The sequence below is a fragment of the Martes martes genome (genome assembly GCF_963455335.1).
Source record: "Martes martes genome assembly, contig: SUPER_18_unloc_1, whole genome shotgun sequence".
NCBI classification, from domain to species: Eukaryota; Metazoa; Chordata; class Mammalia; order Carnivora; family Mustelidae; genus Martes; species Martes martes.
The window spans coordinates 144,742-159,758 of NW_027666704.1; the positions used below are offsets into that span (position 1 = coordinate 144,742).

Sequence of the window (15,017 nt, forward strand, 5' to 3'; positions counted from 1 at the left end):
TCTTGGTAAGTTTGGGAAAGAAAGGAAGGGAAAAATGTTTATCATGTTTTTGTTACAGCTTTAGTAGAAGTCTTATTTGAATGCTGACGTGACTGAGAATATGCTGTCCCTGGTAGTATATTGTACTAATGTCAGGAAAAATTCCCAAGAGTAAAAAAGACTTCTTAGGTGTTAAAATGGCAAGCCTTCATCTGAGAACCCCCTGGGAGGCCTAGCCCATTTTTTGTTACAAAGCCAAACGCATCAGAATCATGTGGAGAACTTGTTAATGCAGAGTCCTGGGTTCACCACCCCTCTGACTGAATCAGAATCTACTGGGTCTGGACTCCAGGAATCTTCATTTTATTTTATTTAAGATTTTTATTTATTTAATTGACAGAGAGAGAGAGACACAGTGAGAGAGGGAACACAAGCAGGGGGAGTGGGAGAGGGTGAAGCAGGCTTCCCACTGAGCAGGGATTCCGATGCAGGGCTCGATCCCAGGACTCTGGGATCATGACCTGAGGTGAAGGAAGTCGCCTAATGACTGAGCCACCCAGGCACCCTGGAATCTTCATTTCAAAAAAATGTCCCACAGGTGAATCTAGTGCTTAGTCATAACGTCTGGGAACACCAGCCTAGCCTCTCCCCTATGTAATAATTAGGATATAGCAGGAGTATATACCTTTACAGTTTTGTTGCTCAAACAGAAAGCACAAAGGACAGAAAGCTTATATTCATTTTTATACACAGAGGGCTGGTGGGGAGGTGTCAGATGCTAGTCAGAACCACCGTTCAATTAGCTTTATACTTTGGGGGGTTTTTGTTTGTTTCTTTCTGTTTGGGCAAGGCCAGGAATACTTGCTCCAGTGTGATCTAATGAAATAAAAATTTTTTTAAAGATTTTATTTGTTTGGGGCACCTGGGTGGCTCAGTCATTAAGCATCTGCCTTCATCTCAGGTCCAGATCCCAGAGTCCCGGGACTGAGCCCCGCATCGGGCTCCCTGCTCTGCGGGAGGCCTGCTTCTCCCTCTCCCACCGCCTGTGCTTGTGTTTTTTCTGCTATGGGTGCAACGTTGGTATCTTTGGTATCTATTTGTGCTTTTTCTCAGTTATGGGAAGTAGACTATAAACTTTAGGCAGGGAAGATCTATTTTTTAAATCTCAGTGACTCAAACATCAAGAAAAGTATCCAAAGAGGGTCCGTACTCAATAAAACTTTGTTGGATTGACTAAGGTAAAGATGTGAATATACCCACCATGCATTCTGGTTCTGGTGGTGGTGCTGGTGGTGGAAGGGTAGACCCTTTCATGGCTGCAGTGACCATTGCATCCTGGATTCCTCAGAATAGCCCTGGTCTTTGTAGCTCTTGTTTTGACATTTTACAACATGGTTGGACTGACATTTAGAGGCTTACTAACAAAGCCATGGGCCCTGAAAAAGCTGTAAAGGCACACGATTTTGCTGATAAAATCTTTGAAATTCACTTCCCCAATTTCCTTAACTCTGTTAACGGTTCCTCAAGTTCAGATCCATGTGGCTGTTCTTCAATCATTTATTCCCCACAGACTGCCACTAGGTTTTGCCACTTGTTTCTTTAAAAATGGTTTCTTGGGGCGCCTGGGTGGCTCAGTGAGTTAAAGCCTCTGCCTTCAGCTCAGGTCATGATCCCAGGGTCCTGAGATCGAGCCCTGCATCGGGCTCTCTGCTTAGCGGGGAGCCTGCTTCCTCCTCTCGCTCTCTCTGCCTGCCTCTCTGTCTACTTGTGATCTCTGTCTGTCAAATAAATAAATAAAATCTTAAAAAAAAAAAAAAAAGAGAGAGAGAAGCAGAATCACCAACGTGGAATAGCAAATACAGCACCTGGTAAATGGTCTGTTCTCAGTAAAGTTTATCTACCATTATTACTATTAAAAAATAATAATAAAAAATAAAAAATAAAATAAAAATGGTTTCTTGTATTTATGCTACCTTCTCCATAACTACTATTTCACCTTTGTATATAATGATATCTTGTAAACATTATACGTGTGGCACCTGGGTGGCTCAGTGGGTTAAAGCCTCTGCCTTCGGCTCAGGTCATGATCTCAGGGTCCTGGGATCGAGCCCCACATCGGGCTCTCTGCTCAGCAGGGAGCCTGCTTCCTCCTCTCTGTCTCTGCCTCTCTGCATACTTGTGTTCTGTATCTGTCAAATAAATAAATAAAATCTTAAAAATAAAAGAAAAGGAAAACATTATACGTGCAATTATAGCCATAGTTACATAATAGGCTGTGCTAGATATGGTCTTCCAAAATATATTTTATTCTTAACAATCATCATTTTTCGCTGATAAAGTTTTACAAATATGTGGGGTTTTTGTTTGTTTTTTGTTTTGCTTTGTTTTGATACCACACACCACCATTGTGTACCTTTTTCTTAATTTTTTAGTGAAAGGCTCTGAGTACTGCATGCAGGCTGTGTACAACCCTATTCTTTCATTCCCCTTCTTGGCTCTTCATCCAGACAGATTTTACCCTCTCCCCACTTTTTCATGTTTCAGCACGGCCTATCTACAAAAACAGATATAAAGCCCCAGCTTTATATCTTCTCTCCTGGCACGGGAGTTAAATTTCATGGAAGGGTTGGGATAACAGTGACCCAACTGAATAACTTAGGAATGGCTAACCTTTCCAAATTTGTGTTTCTAAAAAAAGGTGCTTAAAATCTAATGAATCTCTAATAAAGTAAAAACACCAAAAGATTACCTTAGAAACTAATAAAAAGCTACCCAATTATGTTGCTGGAGAACCATAATTTGGGAAGTCTCGGTGGCATCTTCGGTGCCAGTTTTTACACAGTTTCCTTCTGTCTTCACAGGTGCTGGGGGTCTCTAAAGGAAAGAGTAAGTAGATAGAGGATCAAACTGGTTTGTACAAAAGACTGGTTGTTATTGTTTTTTTATTTTTATTTTTTTTAAAGACTTTATTTATTTATTTGACAAAGAGAGATCACAAGTAGGCAGAGAGGCAGGCAGAGAGAGAGAGGAGGAAGCAGGCTCCCTGCCAAGCAGAGAGCCCAATGTGGGACTGAGCGGAAGGTAGAGGCTTAACACACTGAGCCACCCAGGCACCCAAGGCACCCCAAAAGAGTGGTTGTAAGTTACCTATGCTTATTTAACTAATTTGGGAGGAAGGCAGAAAGAAGCCAGAAAACTAATGGACACACTGTTTCATCAGAATACTGTTTTTTTGGCTTTGTTTTTTTTTAATAAACATATAATGTATTATTAGCCCCAGGGGTACAGGTCTGTGAATCGCCAGGTTTACACACTTCACAGCACTCACCATAGCACATACCCTCCCCAGTGTCCATAACCGCACCACCCTCTCCCTACCTCCCTATCCCCCTCCCCGCCCCCCTCACAGAATACTGATTTTAAGTAGGAGGAAGGTTGGAAGAATCAATTATATCTGTTTTAATTTCAAATTCTCCTACAGATGAAAATGTATTTTAATATGCCACATCATTTCCATCTTGCTCATTATCTGGCCCTCCTGAGAAGCACTTCAGTAGTGAGATGGGGAAAAAAGGGTAAAATTTTCCATGAAAGCTTGGGTTACCTTTAGAACACAGCCCGGGAAATGCAAATTCACACCAGGATAATGAAGATCAACATCTGGAATGTTAAAGAACAAAACAAAAGGTACCCAGTCAGCTTAAAGCCCTTTTTCCCTTATGACTGTTTTTCTCAATCTGGATACTACTGACGTTTGGGCCAGATCATTCTTCGCTGTGGTGGGCTATACGTATATTGCACAATGTTCAGCAGCAACCCTGGCATCTATCCTTTAGATGCCAGTGGCACCCATGTTCCCAGCTGTGACAACCAAAATTGTCTCTAGATGTTGCCAAATATCTTCGCAGGACAGAATTGGACCTGGTTGAGAACTACAGCCTCATTGGAACAGAAATTCCCTTCTTTTGAGAAGCAGTATGTTCTTAATCCCTGCAAGAGTTTAAGAGACTAGCTCTGAAGCCAGATTAATTGAGTTTAAATCCCAGTATACCACTTTTTTAATCTGAGGAATTGTGGTTAAGCTACATAGCTTTGTCGCTGTTTTCTCATCTGTAAGATGGGTATACGACAGTACCTATTTAACTCGTTATTAGCTGAGCTTATATTTATATAGTGCTTAACACAGTGCTTACATCATAAGTGCTCAATATTAATGAGTATTATTAGGGAATTATGGTTCTGCAGTTATATGGCACATGCAAATTACAAAAAAGGCACTCTGTGCTGCATTTATTTCTGTACTGGCCCTTGAAGAACTGATCTTCTCTCACTCTAAACATGAGATCTATATGGAAGTTGAGATCTTTTTTTTAAATTTTATTTTCCAAAGGTTGATATTTTATTTCATTTTTAATTTTTTTAAATTTTAAATTAATATATAACATATTATTAGCCCCAGTGGTACAGGTGTGTGTATCACCAGGTTTACATAATTCACAGCACTCACCATAGCACATAGGTACCTTCCCCAGTGTCCATAACCCAACCACCCTCTCCCTCCCCCACCCCCAGCAACCCTCAGTTTGTTTTGTGAGATTAAGAGTCTCTTATGGTTTGTCTCCCTCCTGATCCCATCTTGTTTCATTTTTTCCTTTCCTACCCCCCAACCCCCCACGTTGCCTCTCAACTTCCTCCTATCAGGAAGATCCTATGATAATTGTCTTTCTCTATTTGACTTAGTTCGATAAGCATTATACCCTCTAATTCTGTCCATGTCATTGCAAATGGCAAGATTTCATTTCTTTTGATCACTGCATAGTATTCCATTGTATATATATACTACCTCTTCCTTATCCATTCATCTGTTGATGGACATCTAGGTTCTTTCCATAGTTTGGCTATTGTGGACATTGCTGCTATAAACATTCGAAGGTGCACATGCCCCTTCGTATCACTACATTTGTATATTTAGGGTAAAGACCCAGTAGTGCGATTGCTGGGTCGTAAGGTAGCTCTATTTTCAACTTTTTGAGGAACCTTCATGCTGTTTTCCAGAGTGGCTGCACCAGCTTGCATTCCCACCAACAGTGTAGGAGGGTTCCCCTTTCTCCGCATCCTCACCAACACCTGTCATTTCCTGAGTTGTTAATTTTAGCCACTCTGACTGGTGTGAGGTGGTGAGATCTTTGTTTTTGTACATCAAAATGATTGGCATACACAATCTCAGTAAGATCAATCCGAATCCTTTCAGTCATTTTCGAATTTGAATGGGACAAAATCTTCTCTGATGTAAACCAGCAGCAGCAACATCCGACTCTGGGAGTAAAGACTAATATAGTAGAGGAAATTAACTTGACATGCAGAGAGAAAGGAAGGCCATTCTTTAGTGCACAAAATCCTCACAGCCACCCTAGTTCTTGAAACCTGGTTGTACAATTCTGGTGGCACAGCCTTGAGATCCCAGCCTCTTTGAGATGGATCCTTTATTTGGCTGTGCGTAAAAATCACCTGGCTGGTTAAAAGACAGATTCTGGGATCCCACTGCAGATCTCCTGAAAGAGAAGCTCCTCCGGTGGGATTTGGTCAGGTGTATTCAAAGGTAACTGTCTAGGCAAGCTTGTCTAAAGGTTTGGAACTAAAGGTTCCAAAGATGTGTGAAGATCATATAATGGGCATGATGGGTTTAAATGGCTTCTTAAAACAAGTCTGTCCACTTAAAAAGAAAATTCCCCCATTCTGCAAACATTTGTTAAAGGTCTATAATGTGTCAGATACAATGCTTGGTCCTAGAGGTATAAAGACAATTAGGTCTCTCAGAGAGATGTTTTATTCTCTATTTCACACTTAACATGTTTTGTTCAGAACCGTTAAAACTTTATGTCCCCAAACAAAAAATTATGTCCTTTGTCAAAACTGTTGGTTTTCAAAAACCGTCTAAAAAAAACCTAGAAAAAACTAAAGGCAGCCAGATTCCTTAAAATCTTAAAGCATTTTAAAATTCCATTTTAGGGCACCAGGGTGGCTCAGTCATTAAGCCTCTACCTTCTGTCCAGGGTCCTGGAATCGAGTCGCGGCATTCGGCTTCCTGCTGGGGCGGGAGTTACCTGCTTCTCCCTTTCCCACTCCCCTGCTTGTCTTCCCTCTCTTGCTCTCTCTGTCAAATAAATAAATAAAAATCTTAAAAAAAAATTCCGTTTTAAATACAAGTTTTTGAAAATAAACTTACTTATTTTGTAGTTATTGCACGCACACACTATATATTTTTTAGAGATTTTATTTATTTATCTGACAGAGAGAGAGATCACAAGTAGGCAGAGAGGCAGGCAGAGGGCGGGGGGCGGGGGAGCAGGCTCCCCGCCTAGCAGAGAGCCCGATGCGGGGCTCCATCCCAGGACCCTGGGATCATGACCTGAGCCGAAGGCAGAGGCTTAACCCACTGAGCCACCCAGGCGCCCCCACACACTATATTTTAACACTACATACACAGGACAATTTCAAGTAGAAATCAAATTAGATGACACGGAGTGACTTCAGTCCTGTACCCGGTAAAGGGGGAAAAAAAGTCATTTCCAATTTTCCTCAGCATTTCGGAAATCCACCTAAATTGTCCAGAACTTTTACAAAGCTAGGGCGCACTTTTGCACACCACTCGATCTCGGGGTTTCAGCAAGGTGGGGTGTGCCCCGAGGAGAAAAGGACGGGCTGGGCGGGTGGGAAGGAGCTACAGGCAGGGAGCCCGCGGGCGCTCACCTAACAGCTCCGAGTCTCCCCGGCGGCGACCACCAGGGCGGCCTCACTCCAAGAACCGCAGGAGGCGCTCGCTCCCCTCTTGGTCCCACAACCGTCACCACCCCCACGTCCGAGCGGTGTGCTACGCTCCCCGCCCGCAGAGCCCCAGCCCCCGGCAAAACCCACCGGAGACAGCGGGCTGCCTCCGCTCCCGCGGCTGTCAAAACTCCGCGCGCCGCGTCCTTTCCCCAAAGGGCCGTGCTTGGCGGGAGGGGCCCAGACGCCCCTGCGCTGTGCCGCGCTCTCGCAGCCCCAGCGCGGGGATCCCGCTCCTCCGCCCCTCTGCGGTGCAGGCCGCCTTCTGAACCCCCCGGCGCCTGCGGCGCGCCTCTCAGGTCGGAGTGCTGGCGTCCGATCCTCTCCAGCTTCCCGCAGTGCTCCCCGTCCCCCTCAACCCCTGCCGGTGCGCCAGGACCATTCGGCCTTTACCCTACAAACCTCCACGTCCTTCCGCTTTTCTGTAGCAAGTTCGATCCCTGCCCGTGCGCCCTACACCCTTGGTCTCCCACCGTTCTAGTCCGCCTTTCTACTGACTTGTTCTCTGTTTCCTACAACAGGTCCTCTTCTGGTGAGGCCCGCCTGCGCCATGCCCTCTTTATCCACTTACACGGGTTAGCACTACCCATCCTTGATTAATGTATGCCCTTAAGGGTTTTACCTACAAATGCTTCAGAGATGGAATGCATGTGTGTGTGTGTGTGTGTGTGTGTGTGTGTGTGTGTTCTTCTTTAGTTTAAACTTTTAGTCTTTGGATTCTGGAAGACCTGGTGTTTCTCTTCCCTAAAATGGATGGAATGAAAATAAACCTCTAACGAAAGAGAAAAAGGCAAGGGTCATGAGTGGATTAGGGATATCAAAGATTTGAAGAGGCAAGCACAACGGAAGTGTGTTTTCAAATAAAAAGAGAAACTGGATACACTAGATCTGGGTACAGATTTTCTCAGTGCAGTCCTGGGGAGACCCAGTGTTTGGAGGTGCCATGTGATTGGAGATCTGAAAAATATGGGGGAGGGGAATATATATATAGTACCTATACATTATATTACATTTGTATATGTGCAATATATAATATGTATAAAAATATATATTACATCACGTATGCATATGCCGACATCTATATATGACACCAGCATAAATATATACAATATTTATATTATATGTAAATTACCTATACAGGGGAAGGAGGGGGAAGGCTCAGGTGCAGTCCCCCCAGGGCGATGCGGGGCGGGGCCAGGACAGAGGGCGGCAGGGACCCGCCCAGGGGGCGTCTCCGAGGGCAGACCCACCAAGCGGCTCCTCTGGGACTCTGGCGGCGCCCCGGAGCTGGGCTCCAGTCTGTGGCGCGGCGCAGTCCCGGGCCAGGACCCCCTGTGCCTGGTGCGTGGTGGCGGCAGGGGACCGGAGCAGGCCACCAAGAGAGCAGCCAGCCCTCCTGTTCCCAGCCCGGACCCCACCCCGCGCAAACGCAGCGGCGGGAATGGGCGCATTCCCCTGCAGGGGTCTGGTTGACCAGCTGCGGCTTCACCATGGCGACGGCGGCGGGCAGCCGGGCTCCGGCGCTGCAGCTGCGGGAGCGGTTCCTGACCATAACCGGTGGACTAGAGCCAGACCGGGACCCCGCGGGGCGGACTCGGGCCTCTGCCGCCCCACACCTGGGCCACTCTGTGCAGAGCGGAGGACCCGCGGACCAGGCACCTCCACGGTCCTGCGCAACCGCCTCCCTGGTCTAGGCGCACAGCCTCCGGAGGCGACAGACGCGCGGGGCAAGCGGCGGCCAGAGAACCACCAAACCAAGGCACTGTCCGAGCTGTCCGCGCAGGGCTGACGGGGCAAGGAGGGGCAGGACACTCTGGAGTCTCTGGAGGCTGGAAATACGCAAAGTCTCCGTGAGGTCCGTTGTCTGCGCTGGTGTAGACATCCGTGAACTGCACCGAGGATCCTCTCTCCTAGCTGGATGGATGCGTGTGACTGTACTTTTCACCTCAATGAAAAAGATACTATTGCGTGGAAAGCTCATGCAGCTGGACTTTGTGTACTGTGATCCCACTTAGGGGGAAGTCGAGGGCCAGGTGCATTTTTGGCGGCAGGCACCTGGGGGCAGTCAGGCAGAGGCATGCACTAGGGGCCCCCCAGGACAGCCAGCAAAGCAGGGGAAGGAGGGCAAAGGCCCAGGCCTGGTGTGGGAAGTTGCAAGCATGAGCGGCTGGGACCCAGACCAGTGGCCAGAGGGCCTTGGCTGTTTGGAACTACCTGCCCAGCAGTGGCGTGCGGGAGCGCGGGAGCGGGGGAGCGCGGGAGCGGGGGAGCGCGGGAGCGCGGGAGCGGGGGAGCGCGGGAGCGGGGGAGCGCGGGAGCGGGGGAGCGCGGGAGCGCGGGAGCGCGGGAGCAGGGGGAGCGCGGGAGCGCGGGAGCGCACGCGAGGTGGGGGTAAGGGAGGGCCACGCAGGCGCTGCCTGGCAACGGCAGTTGGCTTTTGATTCTTAGCCTCGCGCAGGCAGGGGTTCTGTGACACTTGGCGGGGTAGTCCGACTGGACTGGACGCTTTCTCACCGCGGACCAGGGCAGTTGTTTGACCGCCAGATGTTCTCCTGGGCTGGTGGCCTGGGCTGTGGCCTAGGCCATTCCCTAGGGGCCTTGGACAGCAGCCAGACCTCTTTGACCAGGGACATCTCTGATACTCACACACATGTGCTGGGGAAAGGGACTTTCCCTGGGGATGCCACGGATTTGGCTGATGTCATCTCATCCCAGGCACAGATCAATAGACGCCTCCGTGAGACTGAAACCCTGGAGGCTGAAGTGACTCATTGGAAGACTTTGTGCCCGTGTTCCACCCAGGGACTAAATACCATCGACCCAGAAACAGTGTGGCGACTGAAGAGCCACATCAGGGACCTAGAGCAGCAGCGGATGCGGGAGATGGACGAACATCAGCTGGCAGTGGCGGTGTTGCAAAACGTCCACCAGCAGAAGCTTGCAGACCTCACTGACCAGCACCGCAAACAACTGATGGACTATGAACGACGGATGGAAGACCTACAAAACCAAGACGCTGCCGGGAACGTGAACGATGACCTTCTTGAGGAAAGGGAAATGGAGCTCAGAAGGTTGAGGCAACAACTTACCCAAATGCAGCAGCTGAACGACAGTTTGAACAACCTTGCTTCAGATCTCCGAGCAGAAAAGCAAAAGTTGGTTCACGAGCTCCAAGATGCAAGACATCAGCTGGAGGAATCAGTTCTGCGCAACAACGAGGATTCTCTTAAGAACAACATTGCCGTGAGGGCTTTAAAAATAGAGAAAGGACGGTTAGTGGCAAAACTGTGTCGGGCCGAAAAGAAGCTGTTCGAAGAGAAGTCTGAGCGAAGTCTCAGAGACTGGTCCCCAGTAGATAATGCACGATTCATCCAGCTCGGCCAACAGAAAGACCTGGAGATACTACACCTCCGAAAGAGGATGGAGCAGGTGGACGCCGACCACCAGGAAACGAAAGAACTGCTGTCCTTTGCTTTGGAGGAGCAGAAGCAATTGACAGAGTACATCGGAGAGCAAGACCAGTACATCAAAGAACTTAGAGAAAGGCCAGAGCTTCGGGAGGAATTCGGTAAGTCGACCGAAACCTTAAGAAGCCATGACACCTTACCCGCATCCGTGGAGGACAAAGACATGCGTCTCCCATCCATGACAGACGAACATCCTCACGTGGACGAAGACCTGGGGCGCCTCACACAACAGAGTCCTGCTGTCCCCGTGGTTGACCCTAAAGTCCTAGAGGAGATCGTAGAGCTAGAGTGTGAGGTCTTTCAGCTCCACGAGGTAAAAGATGATCTCGAGGAGGAAATCAAAGAACAACAGAAGATCATTCACAACCAGCAGCAGGGGAAGAGAGCAGTGCTTCAGTCCTTACAGGAGGAGAAGGAGAAAGTGGACCGTCTTCAACACCGGCAGGAGGAGATGAACACTGAACACGCTCAGCTCCTCGCAGCGAAAGACGAGATGCTTCGGAATCTGCAAGTGGCACTAGAAGAGCTGAAAGCCCAGTTGCCTGACAAAAGCCGGCAAATTCCAAGAGAAGCCTGTGAGGATGAGGAAGTGCGAGCAAGCCAGCCTCTCCCCAGAGAGAACGGAAGTGAAGAGCGTGATCCATCTAAAGCCGAAATTCAAAGATTAGTCCAAGGAATCCAAGAACAGGAACTGGAGCTGCAGCTTCTCACTGAACAGAACATCCGACTGACCGAGCAGGTGGATCGGCTCTCCAAAGAGGAGATCGGGAAACTCACTCGGATTATCCAGCAAAAGGATGTGGAGATTCAGGGTCTTTCCAGCAGCATCTCTGCGGCTTCTGACAGCCAGAACAGGCACGTGGAACACCTTCAGCGGCAATTGCAAGAGTGTGCTTTGGAAAGCGAACGGGTCTTGGCCGTCCTAAATGAGAAGACGAGGGAGAATAGCAATCTGAAAAGGGACTATCACGAAATGACCGATCGACTTGCTGCCAGGGAAGCAGACCTCCAGAGGATGCAAGAGGAAAATCAAAAACTGGCCACGAGAATGGAAAGCAGCATCCAGGAGGTGTTGAGAGAAATGATTCGGAACTTGTCACACATCATTCAAGAAAAAGACCTGGAAGTGGATGCGTTAAGTCAGAAATGCCAGACTTTATTGACGATCCTACAAACACCCAGCACTGGTCATGAGGTTCGAGGAGTTCGTATCGATCAGTTCCAGCAACTTCTACAGGAACGGGACAGGTTAACACAGCGAGTGAAGATCATGGAGGAGTGGAAAGAGCAGGTGCTGACCACGGTCCAAAATCTGAAGCGTGAGTCACCCCAGCTTCAGAGAGATCTGCGACAGCTCCGGGCGTGGGCTTGCACCAACAGCGAGAACGTCTTGAAACCGCAGACAGCCTCTCTTGACCAGATCCAAACTTGCCAAGGCCATGAAATAAACTTCCAAGAGCTAGAGAAGGAACTGGCCCAACTTCAGCTCCGCATCGGGGAGCTTTGCAATGCCAAGGACCTCCTTTTAGGGAACCTTGACGCGATTTTCCTCCAGCCCTCCAGCGACTCCGCAGAGGCAGCCGACTCCCTGAAGGCCACGAAATCTGACCTAGTGAGTGAGTCTTCTCAGGTGCTCCGAGAGGAGGTAGAGGAGCTCAGAAAATCAGGGCAAGGAAAAGATCCAATGATTCGAACCCTCCGGGAGGATCAGCAGAGATGGATTGCTTCAGGGGCTGCCACGGGGGAAGGAGAAGGCAAACCCCGGGAACACAGCGATTGCGATTCCCACATGGAGCAGCGGAAGGAGAAACCGGCCGTTCTTCAAAACTCCCTTCAGGCTCAGGAGCTCCAAATCCAAGCGAAAAGTGAGGAGCTGCTTTCTTTACAGGAGAAGCTCAGGGGCCAGCTGAGTGAGAATGAGCTGCTGAGGCAGGCAGTCACCAATCTGAAGGAGAGGATAGCAGATTTCGAAATGGATGTGTGTAGGCTGAAAGAGGAAAATGCAAAGATTGTGGAAAGATCTAGAGAAGAGGAAATGGAAAATCAGGCGATGCAAGAGACAAATCGGCTGCTTTCAGTGATGCGGCGAGAGGAGGCATCCCAGCATGCTGGGACGAAAGAGAAGGTACTCACGTTGGAGCAACTGTTGCAAGAGAAAGAAGAGGCTGAGACCAGAGAATTGAACCGGCTCGTCGACGCCGTTCGGTCAATGCAGGAAAAGGCAGCTGTGTGTCAACAGGAGAGAGATGACATCGAGTTGGCACTGACAGAGAAAGAGAGGGAAGCCTGTGCCCTCCAGAAGGAGGTTCACCAGTTACGTGAGAGAGAATTGCTCCTAAGCCAGGAGCTGGAGAGAGAGCGGCACCTCGCTGCAGACGCCCAAGATTCTCGTCACTGGGAAGCTTTGGCCTCGGAAGACCAAGTGGCTCAGCTAAGAGAGGAAGTGACGGTCTTGCAGGGAAAACTCGTTTTGTCTTCCGCGGCCATGGAAAAGGCCAGCCACGGAGCCAGTCTGCAGGTAGAGTCGCTGCGGGAGCAGTTGCACGTGGTCACCCAGCAGGAGGAAGCTGTGCTCCGGCTCGCCGCCTCCCAGGAAGAGGGAAGGCACTGTGATCGAAGACTAGCGAACCTCAAGCTGGAACTGGCCGAGTGGAGGGAAAAGGCAGACGCCCTGGAAGGAAAAGTGATGTCGTTACAGGGACGATTGCATCAAACAAATGCCGACTTGGAGGTGAAGGAAGACCAACTCCAAGAGTTCAAGAAACAGAATGAGGTCCAGCAGGAGATACTGGAGGACACACAGAAGAAACTGATGACCTTAGTAAGTCAGTTGGAAGGAATGGTGGACAAAAGCCTCCTAAGGAGACTCTTCGTGGGATCTTTGCAGGCAGCTGATGCGGAACGGCAGGAAGCGTTGAGGTTGATGGCAAGCACGCTGGGGATCCGAGAAGACCAGCTGCGGCAGCTGCGCAGCCAAGAGCCCGCGGGTGTGCCCGGCGGGGTGACTGGGGGGCCTGGATCCAAAAGCGCCCCCAACACACCTGCGAAGCCAGATCACCAAGCTGTGGCCAAGCATTCTTTTTCAGGACTTTTCCTCCAGTTTCTAGAAGCGGAATCTCAATCAGCTTTTCCACCGCCCAAACCCTCTGCTCATGACATGAAGCCTCCAGATTCAGGAGGGAGGGGAAAAGTGCCTAAGCAACAAGGCCCACCACGACTGAACGCTACCCTGGGATCCACACCCCCCAAAAAAGATGTCAAGCCCCGCACCACAGCTGTGTCTCTTATCAACCCACCTGGACTGGAAATGGTTGGATCGGAGCACCTTCTTCTAAGTGCTGTCACTGATGCTTTACCCACGTACATGCCGCATATACTGTCACCTGCCGAGAAGGTTGGAATGGCGGCCAAAGACCTCTCAAAGAAATAGACGATTGTCAAGCCAGAGTGAGACCACGCTTTGAAGATCCCAAGTCACTCTGTGTGTCTACCTTATCCCCTAATGTCCTTTTTCAAAATGTCAAATGTTCACGGTTTTGCTTTCAGCTCAAGACACATATTCTTTTATGACTTAACAAATAAGGGGTCTCTTAATGACTGCAGAAGTATTCACCAAAGTGAAAACACTGGTGACTTTTTTTTTTTTTAAGATTTTACTTTTTTTTTTTTGACAGAAATTGAGGGCACACATACAGGGGGAGCATCAGAGGGAGAGAGAGAAGCAGGGTCCCCATGGAGCAGGGATCCTGACCTGTGACCTGATCCTAGGACCGCGGGATCATGACATGAGCCAAAGGCAGACCGTTAACAGACTGAGCCACCCAGATGCCACAGCAGTGCTGACTTTTGTAGGAGAGTCGACACTGCTGGGCTTGGAGGCTGTGGTCAAAGGATTCTTCCAACAATGTTTGTAATGCTTTAAGGTTTTCACAAGGGCCAGGTGTCTATGTATACCTTATGTAGAGAACACATCAACTTGTTTTAGTGTTCCAAATGTATCAGGTATACGAGCACACACTCATCATTGGGAAACGAGGTGAATAGCACGAAAGTACAAGATGAATATAAGGTAAAAAAAAAATGCAAGTTCGCTTTTCCCAGGTAAGTCTCATTTCTCTTTGTTTATTTTTTATTTTCTGGTTTTTAAAAATCATTTCCTTTTCTGTTGTCTGGAAAAGCACGCTATGGAGAACCTGATTTCTCTCAGGCCTTATGTATGTTTGCCTGTTTAGGAGTATACTATTCTCTGACTTGCTTTCCCACCCCCTCCCCCAAATCACTCTGCCTTAGGGACCATTTGAAATGGGAATGAATTCCATCTTATTCTTTAAATGAAAACCCAGAAGCTTATGGTTCTACCCTAAATTATATAAGTAGCTCCTCTTGATTAGCCTTTAAGCGGTTTTTCCCTGGAATGTCCATGGTCAACTCCCTTGTTCATTTCTTCAAAAGCCCCTTCAAATCTTCATTTGCTGGATCATTGCACAGGCTGTCAGGGAACTGGACCTTACTTGGGAAGAAACTGTGCCTGGTCCCTGTGCTAAGGAGGGCTTGTTGGCCAGGGGATCTGATCTGTGGGAGCAGAGTGGGAAGGAAACATGGGAGTGAGGCCATTTGAGGCCCTCCAAAGTTACCGGATGCCAAGACAACACTTCCTATAGGATCTTAATCTCAGGCTTTCCATCACAGTGGACTCTGATATATGGACATCCATTTCATGCTGAGACTCTTAAGGCATAGGACAGG

General features: G+C 48.6%; 1 protein-coding gene across 1 annotated transcript; it reads left to right on the plus strand.

Moving 5' to 3' along the window:
• Window positions 1–9,348: 9,348 nt before the first annotated feature.
• LOC308359833 (thyroid receptor-interacting protein 11-like) lies at window positions 9,349–13,701 on the plus strand (the record flags this gene model as incomplete). Its single annotated transcript, XM_080831692.1, has 1 exon — window positions 9,349–13,701. The coding sequence occupies one exon, from the start codon at window positions 9,349–9,351 to the stop codon at window positions 13,699–13,701; it is 4,353 nt and encodes a 1,450-aa protein (XP_080687818.1).
• Window positions 13,702–15,017: the final 1,316 nt, after the last annotated feature.